Source organism: Acomys minous, assembly GCF_964271855.1.
Source record: "Acomys minous genome assembly, chromosome: 15".
NCBI classification, from domain to species: Eukaryota; Metazoa; Chordata; class Mammalia; order Rodentia; family Muridae; genus Acomys; species Acomys minous.
The window spans coordinates 50,485,969-50,498,421 of record NC_140497.1 but is presented as its reverse complement, the minus strand read 5'-3'; the positions used below and the strand labels follow the sequence as shown (position 1 = coordinate 50,498,421).

The 12,453-nt window shown below is 45.7% G+C and overlaps 1 protein-coding gene across 2 annotated transcripts in view; it reads left to right on the top strand.

The window, feature by feature from the left end:
* KLHL2 (kelch like family member 2) overlaps window positions 1–12,453 on the top strand; it is a 116,082-nt gene that overhangs the window by 11,665 nt on the left and 91,964 nt on the right. For both annotated transcript variants that reach the window (XM_084757973.1, XM_084757972.1), the window contains exon 2: window positions 5,303–5,428. In XM_084757973.1, the coding sequence (XP_084614099.1) occupies window positions 5,303–5,428 (126 nt within the window). The remainder of the gene's footprint in view (window positions 1–5,302; window positions 5,429–12,453) is intronic.

The window sequence follows — 12,453 nt, the reverse complement described above, 5'->3', positions numbered from 1 at the left end:
GCAAGTGGTTGTGAGACACCGTGTCAGTGCTGTGAACCAAATCCTGGTCTTCTCCAAGAGCAGCAAATTTTTTTTTAAAAAAATTCTTGAGTGACAATTTAGTGACATTCAGAAGTTTTAACCAGTTAACTTTTTAATGCCACTATTTATTTATTTATTTATTATATGCAGTGTTCTGCCTGTATGTACAACTGCAGGCCAGAAGAGGGCACCAGATCTCATTAGAGATGGTTGTGAGCCACCATGTGGGTGCTGGAAATTGAACTCAGGACCTCTGGAAGAACAGTTAGTTATGGCTCTTAACCTCTGAGCCATCTCTCCAGCCCCCATAGCAGCAAATGTTCTTCACTGCTAAGTCACCTTTCAAGCTCCTCTTAGCTACTTTAAAAATGTATATATGTATGTATGTATGTATGTATGTATGTATATATGTATGTGTGTATGTGTGTATGTGTGTATGTATGTATGTATGTCGAGGAAGTTATATGTACACCACATCAGAGGACAGCAGGTGGGAAGAGTCACTTCTCTCTTTCCACCATGTGGGTCCCCGGGATTGGAGGTAGGTTGTTTAGAGCAGGGGACTGTGTCTTTACCCACTGAGGCTTAGCATGGATTCCTGATTGCTTACGTAGGTGTAAAGCTCTTGACTCTTAAATAACGCTTTTTTATATATGTATAATTAATTTACTCATATTACATCTCAATGGTTATTCCATCCCTTGTATCCTCCCATTCTTCCCTCCCTCCCGTTTTCCCCTTACTCCCCTCCCCTAAGACTGTGACTGAGGGGGACCTCCTCCCCCTGTATATGCTCATAGGGTATCAAGTCTCTTCTTGGTAGCTCTTCTCTTTAGGACAGCGTCACATTTGCTTCCATTCCGAACACTGGGACCTCCCCTGTGATTGACTTAGCACCAGTCTGCTTCTCCCCGCCAAAGCCTCCCTGCTCTATCTGTATACATTCTGTATATTCAGGAATTCTGTACTGCATCCCTCAGGGGGAGTTTGCCTGGGCTCCACAGACTTGTCGTGGGAACCCCGTTGTTTCCCTTGCTGTGAGATTGGGGGTGTCTGTCTTTTATAGTCATGTATCTCCCCAGTTCTCTCCTCCATCTGCCTTTTTAGACTTAACCAGCTTAGTTCCTTTCCAAGATCTTCTTTTTAGAATTTGTGCATATGTGTAGTGCACATGTGTCCTGTGGACGATGTTGTGTGTTTCTGTCTATAGCTGGGAGCTTGCTTATTGGCTGGAAAGCTGTTCAGCCAGCTGTGGGGGTCCTCTGTGGGCACCTCGCGTTGCTAGGGTGACGGACATACGTCGCCACGCTTGGCTTTTGTGTGGGCGCTGGGAATCCAAGCCTGGGTCCTTTGCTTGTGCACCAGGAACTTTCCCAGCTGAGCCATCTCCACAGCCCTACTAACACCCTTTCCTACAAGCAAAAAAAAATAATCGTCTCATGTGATGTGCATGTGTGTTCTTTTGCCTGTGTGTATATCTGTGCGCTGTGCTCTTGGCTGGTGCTCACAGAAGGCAGAAGAGGGTGTCGGAATTGCCTGGAACTGGAGTTCCAGGAAGGGTTATGGGGTGCCTTGTGAGTGCTCCCTGAGTTGTGCTCAGGTCTTCTGGAAGAGGAACCAGTGCTCTTTAACTACTGAACCATCATTTCTCCAGGCCAAGGACCCTTTCTCTCTCACTCTCCGCTCTCTCCCCACAGGCTATAATTAATGGAGTGTGCCTCCTCTTATCTCACGCGGGCGGTGGAATTTGCCTCTGGAGGCCGTGCCCTGCGCTCACTCAGCTGTTCAGCTTAAAACACACACACACACACACACACACACACACACATACACACACACACACACACACAAAACAAATCAACAGGGGAAAGTAGAGTTTTTGGTGAAGAGCCTGTTACGGAATCAAGTACTGAAGTAGTGCTACTCAGGAACTAGGAAAACGGCAAATTAGGCTGACTTTTCTTCTAGGTTTCTTTAATGTTGGAAAGTTGCTTCTTGGCTTCATATACTGCCCATGTAACCAGCCTTCCCCACCCCACCCCCGTTTCTCAGGATGCTGTCACCATCTAAATAAAAAAAAAAAAGTGTGTGAGTATATACAACCTGTGTGTGCGCGCGCACAGCTTTTGGGACTTGGTTCTCTCTTGCTACCATGTGAGTCCTGGGGGTAAAATTTAGGTAGTCAGACTTGGCAAACGTCTGCTTGTTCAGCCATCTCACCAGTCCACTAGTTATGTTTTTAATCTTCAACTCGAGGCTATCCTGTTATTTTTTCCCATGAGTTTTGTGTCCCTACATCAGTACCAACTTGTGTGAACATGATCTTCCCCAAACTAGTTCTACCTATATAGCCTTGCTCTTTCTATTAATGGAAACTAAATCCTTCCCCTTGCTCAGACTTTCTTTGATGTGCACGTTCATCCCGTCAACAAATCTTGTTGCCTCTTCCTTGAATATATCAAAAGCCAGCCACTTCTCTTACCCAAGGCAGCCTCCCTGTAACCCTTCGGGTCAGTGGCTCTCAACCTTCCTAATGCTGCAGCCCTAATACAGTTCCTCATGCTGTGGTGGAACATACACCACACATATGTTCCAAACATAAAATTAAATCCGTTGCTACTCCATAAGTGCAATTTTGCTATGGTTACGAGTTGTGATGTAAATATGTAATGTGCAGTATATCTTATATTTGACCCCCATGAAAAGGTCACTGGACTCCCAAGGGGGTCGAGACCCACAGGTTGAGAACCGCAGCTTCAGCGCCCTATTGCCATACTTAAATCCTTTTCCTCTTTTCTCCTTGACCCCTATAGACTGCTGTCCTAGCTTGCTTCCTGTTGCTCTAATTAGAAAACAAAACAAAACAGAAAACAAAAAAACAAAACAAAAACCACTCCGACCAAAAACAGCTTAGGGGAGGAAAGGATTTATTTCAGCTTGCACGTCCACATAACCACTGGTCTCTACGATGTCAGAGCGGGAACTCAAGGCAGGAACCTGGAGCAGAAACCGTGGAGGAGCGATTCTTACTGGCTTGCTCTCTGCCTCACGCTCAGCTAGCTTTCTTATGGCGACAGCCCTGTCTGAGTGAGGCTTTTCTTCACTGAGGTTCCTTGGGGGACTAGAGGCTTGTGTCAGGTTGACAGTAAAGCCTGACCAGCACAGGTGTCTTCCTTCACCCAGCAGTCATGAAAACTAGAAAATGTAGGTTGTAGCCTCTGTTGCTTGTCAGCCCCGTGCTTATGGGGAGGGAGCCCTCTTCTGCCTGTACCTTCCCCACTGAAGCTTTTCTCACCTTCTAGGCCTTTCTTCAGATCTCAGTCCCCAGTTGCTTTCTTTGGCCACCCCTTTTAGTACTGAAAATTCACCCCTTTGTTGCCTTTATCGGGCATCTCTCTCTCTCTTTTTTTTTTTCTTTCTTTTTTTTTTCGAGACAGGGTCTCTCTGTGTTAGCCTTGGCTGTCCCGGACTGGCTTTGTAGACCAGGCTGGCCTTGAACTCACAGTGATCCTCCTGCCTCTGCCTCCTGAGTGCTGGGATTAAAGGTGTGTACCATCACGCCCCCCCCCAATGCCTCTTACTTTCTGCTTGTCTTATCTTGCCCTTCTCCTGTAGCTCTTCCCTTGTTGAAACATGGTACCTACCCAGAGTTCCGATCTGCCATGCTTAGTGTGTCCTCTCCCCAGACTTTGAAGGGCAGGAATCTTTGCTTTATTCACTGATTATTCACTGATGTTTTACAAGTACACGGAAAGGAGAAAGTTGATGCATGGATGAGTGCGCAGTACAGTGTTCTGTAGAAGTGGGGCAGGAGGGAAAGCGCAGTGCCGTGCTGAGCGAAGCTTGCAGCTCCTCTTTGTACAATACGCAGACAAGCGTGGTTCCCAGTAGGCTTACTGTGGTGCCTTAACTTTTCCAAACTTTAAAAACTTGTTATATATATTTATGAGTGTGTGCCATACGGGTGCCTGGTGCCCAGGGAGGGTGTTGGAAGACAGTGTCCCATCCCCTAGAACTGAAGTTACAGATGGTTGTGGAACCACTATGTGTTCTGGGAACCGAACCCACATCTTCTGCAAGAGCAGCAAGTGCTCTTAAGCTCTGAGCTATCCAGCCCATTTTTTTTTCTTTGACCCCAGTTTTTTGAGGTATAATTTACATTCTATAAAATATATGTAATTCAATGATTTGTAGTAGATTTTCTGAGGTATGTGTTTATCACTTCAAAAATATCCTTTGTGTCCATTTAGTTTGTAGTTTTTAGCTCTCACATCACATTCTTAATTTTGCCAGAGGATTTTTTTTTTTTTAGCCTCCACCTCTTGAAAGAATATTCTTGTTATAATACTCTTAAATACTGTAAATATAGGGGTTGGGGAGTTGGCTCAGCAGCTAAGAGTGATTGATGCTCGTGCAGAGCACTGGAGCTGGGTTCCCAGTCTGCACATCTGGTGGCTGACCACTAACTGTCTGAGCTCTAGCTCCAGAAGAGCCAGTGGCCTCTTCTTGCCTCCATGGACAGCCCTACAACATACAGGTCCATACCCATAAAAAGAAAACAAAGCTTTTCTTAAAAGTAGAAAAATGATACGTTTAAACTAGGTCACTCATAGCCTCTTCCTCACCTCAGTCTCTTTGTCTGTGAAATGGGCTAGTAATGACAATTAGCTTACAGGGTTGTTGGGACGATTACAGATAATGAGAGTGTACTGTTACACACAGAAGCTGCCGGGTGTGAACTCAGTTCAAAATACGTGGGCTAAGTATCTTCGCAAAAAGAACAAATTTAAATCAGATTCTGTATCTGAAGTTTGCTTGAAGTGCAACCCTGTTCTCTGTTTGTTTGTAAACTATATACATAATACATGTATACATATATATAAAACTGTAGATTGGCTGGAAAAGCAAGTTGATTTCTAACAGACTTCATTTTGCAGCAGCTTTAATTTAGAGAGATCGGTTAAGCCATTTCCCCCCGAATCTTCCATGTTTATGTTTGACAGATCTTTGCCATCAGGGAGATAATTACCCACTTTTTTTTTTTTTTTTTTTTTTGTAGAAACCATAGTGACCATCAGAAAGCGCTCTGAATTGTGTCTCATTCTTGCTTGAGGACAGCCTCCTTCTAAATGAGCAGGGACGGGAGGGAGGGAGGGAGGGAGAGAGAGAGGGAGGGAGGAAGGGAGGCATTCAATTTGTCTCTTGTAGCTTGACAAGCCGGAACTAAATTATCCTTAATGAGATCTTTGTTTCTTTTTGTTGTTCTTTTCTCTATGTACAGATGCACAAAGCAGGGTCATCAGAAGCCCCTCGATTCAAAAGATGATAATCCTGAAAAACACTGCCCAGTGACGGTGAACCCGTGGCACATGAAGAAAGCCTTTAAAGTCATGAACGAGCTAAGGAGGTAGCGTTACTCTAATGCATACGTAGCCATTTTAGTCATATGTAGTCTTTTCTGTTTATATTTCATTGTCTGTAGAGCAGCCCCTCCCCCCCCCCCCCCCCACTTGTTGCTCTGGTACAGGGAGCATCGGGCGCTTTTCTGCAAGGTTTTTATGGGAAGAAAGGAGATGAGAGGTGCACATGATGGAGCGATCCTCTGTCCAATAGCGTCTAGTCATGTGTGGCTAGTACGAGTTCAGGCATTCTCTAAGGAAAACTACACAGTGGCTTTCCAAGAAAAGGAGTTCATTTCTTTTTTTCTTTCTTTCCTTTTTTTTTTTTTTTTTTTTTTTAGTTTTAGTATTTTTGAGATAAGGTCTTAAGTATTCCAGGGTGAGCATGACCTTGTACTCTGACCCTCCCTTTGCCTCCTGAGAATTAGATGACAGGCTTGTGCTACTACCATGCCCCTGCTTATAAATTATTTTTTTTATCTTTAAAATACTAATTATATGTTAAAGTGATAGCATAGCAGATCCTCTATTTATTTGCGTGTGTGTGTGTGTGTGTGTGTGTGTGTGTGTGTGTGTGTTTTGGGGGGGCACATGTGGCAGTTAGAGAATAGCTTGTGGGAATAGCCTGTTCTCTTCTACCACGTGTGTTCCAGATATTTGGACTCACGCCTTCAGCTTTGATGGCAAGCACCTTTATCGTCTGAGCCTGGGCCTAGGGGTTTAAATAGGATATTTTACTGAAATTAATCTTGTTTCTTTAAAAAAAAAATTTAATGTGATTACTAGAAAATTGTCCCTTGCACTGCATTTCCAGTCATTGATGCTGCAGACAGGCTTCTGATTCCCGCCATAAAGGAATGTGGAAAGATAACTTTTCAGACAGGAAACACAGAAGTTGTTTGGGTGGCGGTAATTATGTTGGGGACTAGTACCTGCCCATTGCTAAGGTGATTCTTATGTACATCAAGGGTCATCGCCACACACTCCTTTGTGCTACGTACCTGCAGATCTAGCACTCAGCAGGCTGAGGCTGGAGGATTTCATGTTTAAGCTGGTCTAGGCTATATAAAGAGATGCAGTTAAAAAAAAAAGTGTTTGACGATAAGGGTACCATTAAAAGCTGATTAAAATAGGACTTGGAGAGATTGTTCAGCAGGTAAAAGTGCTTGCTTGCTGCTCCTGCAGAAGACCCAGCTTTGGTTCCCACCACTTGACACTGTGACTTTAAATAGTCCATAATTTCATTTCCAAGGGATCCAATACAGTCTTTTGATCTCTTTGGGCAGCAGACGAGCATATAGTATGTACAAACACTCAGGCAAAGCCATCACACATAAAACTAACTAAAAGGGCTGGCTGTTAGCAGAACCACTCCCCACTCTTGTCACCCCCCCCCCCCCAACTCCTGTCAAGCACAGTAGCCTTGGCTTCCTTCTCTACCCTGGGTGTGACTCACTACCCTGGGTGTGACTAGGAGGCAAATACCTGCTGCTCCCTCCCCTGAGGCAAATGAAGAGATTCCCTCAGCATTTGACTCTGAGTCTTTGCTTTACTTTACGATTGTTTAGCCCTGGCCATCCCTGACCTGCTGTGGGTGTGACTACATGGCTGTGAAAAAAGTGTCTCCTTGTTCTTTGTGTTGCACTGTTTCATGAGCTCGTGTCACCAGGCAGTAGTTTGTCCTGATCTTCAAACAAAGGAGAACTTTGAGCAGTGGCTGTTGGTTGCTTGCTCTGTAACCAGGTGTGCTCTAATGATGTCACTCACCGATAATATTTTTAAGATGAACTGTCAGGCCGGGGAAATGGCTTGGGGGGTTAGAGTGCTTGCTGTACCAGAATAAGAGAGCCTGCATTTGGAACACCAGAACACACCTTGGTAGCCTGGAGCTACAGGTCTGTAATCCTACTGCCCCTGGGGCTCATGGACCAAATGGTTTAGCCAATCAACAAGCTTCAATGAAAGACTCAGTCTCAAAAGATAAGCCAATAGCAACCCATAAAGAGGTTTTGTTTGGCCTCCACACATTTGCACATATGCGCACAGGCACTCGCACCAGTGCGCATGCCCGTACACACCAACACGGAATGATTAACTGCACAGCTAGGAAATGGGGAGATTTAGGCTTGTATTCTGAAGAGTGTGTAGGAGAGGGCAAGAAGCAAAAGAAGACTCCTGTCTTGCGAGTTCACTGGACCTTTAAAAAAAATGTCTGTCGTTTCTGGGTGGTGTGATACTACATGCCTTTAATCCCCCCCACTGGGAAGTCAGCGGCAGGAGGATCTCTGAGTTTAAGGTCTACATAGTGAGACGGAGTCTCAAAAAAAAAAAGTTGTCTTCTTTTTTTTCTTACCCTTTGTAACCAGTTTGTGCAGTTCTTTTTAAAAATACAAGCAAAAGAAACTTGAAGACACTTTTTATTGTCTAGCTGAAAGTCACTAATTACTTCCTGTCCTTGCATCAGCTTCCTGTTGTCAGGAAAGGGTAGCCCAGGGTGGTTTCCTGACTTCTGGGAAGGGGAAGAGCTTCCTCTTCCTCACCCCTCTGCTTGGCCTCCCATTGGCCCCCAGCCCTGTGGTTCTAGCCTCAGTGTGGGAGTGGCTGGGGAGAGGGGGCGGGGAGGGGGAGGAGGGATCACCGCTGTGCACTAGGGGTGGCTTTGGTAAACTTTCTGCTGGTGGGAGCAAAGTCACTTTAGTGAATCACTGTGTAGGGTGTGGTTGCCCACACATCTGTCCCCAGATGGAGGTAGGAGGACAAGAGCGCCCTGAGCTACGGTTAGCTGAAAGTGGGCAGTACCACTGCTTGGACCGTGGTCTTGGTAAATGTCCCTGCCACTATGCTGTCCCACTATGACAGACTGTACTCTCATAAACTGTTACCCAAATAAATTCCTTCTCCTAAAGTCCCAGGATACACACTGTTTAACTAGCTGCACAGGTAGGACAGGGATGGCCCTTAGATAAGGTGAATAAAGCTTTGTCCTGGCACTTTGTAGACAAGGGTGACAAGTCAAAGGACAGAATCCTCCTATCCTAGAATAGCATGTAGATTCGGACCACATCTTCTGGGCAGCATTATTCACTGATGATGTCTGAGAAACCACATAGCAAGGGTAAGAACAGGGACTTGGGAGGCTGGCTCTTCCATATCCCTGATCCTCTGGTACAAAATGGAGCCTGTGACCTCACTTTTCCCGAGTGACGGTGTGAGTTTAAAACACAAATGTTGTCCAAATCAAACAGTGGACCCTATACTCCCACACTCTGTGAATTGGCTCAGTGAGCTGGCAAGATGTTCTTTCTCACTGTATCTTTTCAGTGTAAAACTTATCTGATCCTAATGTAAACTGAAGAATACACACACACACACACACACACACACACACACAATTATGCTTTTTTAATACGTGCTGCACAGGGATGGGTGTAGGAGGAGACAAAGAAGCAAGGAACATCACAGGTACCTTTTTGTCTTTTGAGGCAGGGTCTCACTTTGTAGCCTTGGCTGTTCTGGAACTTCTTATGTAGATCAAGCTGGCCTCTAACTCAGCTAGTATGTCCCAATCTCTGACTCCCAAGTTCTCAGGTGCTGGGATTAGCCTTTGTTACCTGCCCAGCTTTTTTTTTTTTTTTTTTAAGATAGGTCTTCTGTATCCCTCCTCTCCTTTCACACACTATGTAGGGAAGGCTAACTGTGAACCCTCCATCCTCCTGCCTGTGCCTTCCAAGTACTGGAATTACAGGCGTGCACCTCCATACCCCAGTTCTAAGAACTGTTACTGAGAAACGTAGAGATTAAAGAACTGTAACAAAAGAGCAACACTTTATCTTCAGCGGTGATTAAAGAAACACAATGTATTCCTGGGATATATGACTCTACCTGAGCTTACAAAACTTGCAATAATTCTGACTGAGGATGTGGGTGTGGTGCAAGTCTCTTAGCTTCATTTAGAAGGAATGTCATTTTTGTCCCTTAAATTATATTTAGGGGCCAGAAGTGTTCTATAAGGGTGAACTGTGATTCACCTGTATGCCTTATGAAAATCCCCACATCCTTAGTTAGTCACCAGGAGTAGTGGTTTTTTATGTTGTAGAAGAGGACCGGAAAGCTGCGGTCTTTCTCTTAGAGGAATGATTGTCACCCATCTCCCTCACTGTGCGCCAGGACTGTCACAGCGTGTGACACAGCTCCTTCCAGCTGCTGTCTGTGCCGCACCTGCGAACAATCCAACTGTGGCAGCTCCTATGCGGTTTGTTCCTACTTCGCTACTTAGAGGCCAAGGCAAGTGGATTGAGCACCGAACTCAAGCAAGGCTGCCTTGGTTTTCATCACTTTCAGTATTTTTGCAAGAGATTTTGGAAAAAAAAAATAATCACACAGGATGTTACTGTTTCTGCTCTGGTTTTGCTATGGTAGAATGTCGTTGGGACCTTTTGGTTTTGTGCAGTACAGTGGAATAAAAGATCTTCCGTGAAGGACGGGAAGCCCTTCAGCCCTTCCTGATGTCTTTATGTAAGAAGGATTGAGAGACAGCCTGGAGTACGGCAGAGTTAACCAGCAGCAGTCTGTAGGGTCTCGTAAGCACTGGTGGTTGATTTCTTTTTAATGGTCTTTATTGAGCAGGGAGAGGATCATTAAACTCCTCTAGAATGTGAAGAAGGGACAGTTGAAAATGACTTCACTAAAACAACTGTCTTCCTTTTCCTCCTCCTCCTCCCCAAGGGGCTGGAAACCCATGAGGCATACATTACCCACTGTACTGCCTCAGTTTGTCCTTGGTAGGCTCTGAACCAGGAGTCAGAACGTCTTACTCCACCTCTTCCTATTTGATCTCAACACCACCCCCCCCACCATCCCTTTAGCACACAGATTTATTTGATTTATTTATTACGAGTGTGTCCGTGTTCGTTTATGTACACTGTATGCATGGAGTTGCCCGTGGAGGCCAGAAGAGGGCGTTAGATCTTTGGAACCAAAATTAACAGGCAGTAATGAGCTATTTGATGTGGGTGTTTGGGGTAAGAGCCTGTGCCATCTACGGGAGCAGTAAGCCATGCGGTGCTCTTAACAGCTGAGCCCATTTCTCTAGCACCCCCGTTAAAGACAGGCTTTGGCTGTGGACAGACTGGTCTTGGAAGTCTTTAGCCATTGAAGCCATGATCCTCCTGCCTCAGTTTCCCAAGTGTTGGGATTACAAGGCTGCAGGGCCATCTGTATTTCACCGTGTTTGAAATAACAAACTTGTAGCAAGGTGTCCTGTGTATGTATTCTTTTTTCTTTTTTTTTTTTTTTAAGATTTACTTGTTTTATTTATTGTATGTGAGTGCTTTATCTGCAGAAGAGAGCATCAGATACCATCTTAGATGGTTGTGAGCCACCATGTGGTTGCTGGGAATTGAACTCAGGACCTCTGGAAGAGCAGGCAGTGCTCTTAACCTCTGAGCCATCTCTCCAGCCCCCCTGTGTATGTATTCTGCAGGCTCTGCCCTGTAGTTAGTTTAGACCCCTGTCCATCCCTAGTTTAACTGTTTCCCCTCGGGAGAGGCAGCAGATTCCTCCTCTCCACTCTTACACTTTCTCGTACCTTCCCCCCCCACTCATATTTCGTTTTACTTATTCATAAATAAATCCTCTTTTACCTCTCTTAAGAGCAACCAAGTGTTTTTGCAAGTCCCCGGACCAGAAGACATTCTTTCTCTACAGAGATTGAGTTTGTGCTCTCCCCAGGGGCTCCTTGTGGCTGTACTCTATCGTTTTTCATTCCAGTTCCGCTGTCTGAAGTCTGGCTGAAAGAGATGATAGATTCCCTATTCTGGGACCCATTACTAGTTTGAAGTAGTTTCTAAATCGTTGGCGGTAACTGGCTGGCTTTCCTCTAAGTTCCCTGGTGCGCTGTCGCATCGGCTGTAACCGGTTTTCTTCCCAAGTTCACCTGTGGCGGACTGTCTCCTCTTCCCATGTGTTTGTAAGTCTCCTGAGGGGCTGAGCACTGCCAGAGCTCTTAGTACACTGCTGTGGCTTGTCAAGCCTAGGGCCTAGGTTTCACTTGCGTTTGGTTGCCACAGGAATTCACAGATGTCACCTGGCGGCACGGCTTTAGGAGGAGAAGCGGAGATGATGGTGACAGTGTGTTGTACATGCTCGTCTGTTTGAGATTATTGGCGCGTTAGACGGCAGGTGTCTGCTTTTCTAGTAATGGGCATTGTCAGTCTTAGATTTGGTTAAATGTGACTAATTGAAATTTCCACGTGGGGACTCTTTGACCTGTAGTTTACACGAGGCTAGGGAAATAATTCAGTCAGCTAAGTGCTGGTCCAGAATCTACAACTCACCCAGAAAAGAGGCTGGGCAGCTGGGGCCCATGTCTTTAATCCCAGCATTTGGGAGACAGAGGCAAGTGGATCTGAGTTCAAGACCAACCTGGTCTCCAGAGCAAGTTCTAGTACAGCCAGGGCTATACAGAGAAATCCTACCTTAAAAAAAAAACAAAACCCAACCCCCTTCCACAGCCCTCCCCCCACAAATAGCCAGCGTAGTGGTCTGTGCATTCCAGTGCTGGGGAGGTGTAGACAGGTAGACACATGTGAACTCACATGGATGTGCAACATACACATGCTCACGCGTGCGAGTACACACACACACACACACACACACACACACACACACACACACACGCATGAGTGCACAGACACGTAGATACACAGATGCACACAACTGTACCCACACATACCGGTATAGACAAACAGCTCACTTCGTCATTCTGCCTCCCTACTGCCCCATAGCGAACTGTGGGCCACAGGGCCATGTCCTGATAGGAGCTGACCCTAGCTCATTCTCTGCTTCTTTTTTCTAACTTTGTGTTCTTCTTTCTCTGCCACCTGCTGCTGCTGCTGCTCTCCTCTCTGTGCCAAAGCTCTCCAGACTTTGGTGGGCTTGCAATCCCATCGACACCTTTTCTCACTTTTCCTCCTGGGCCTGACACCTCTGGACTTGCACACCTCTGGACTTGCTCCCCGAGGCAGGAGGTGCC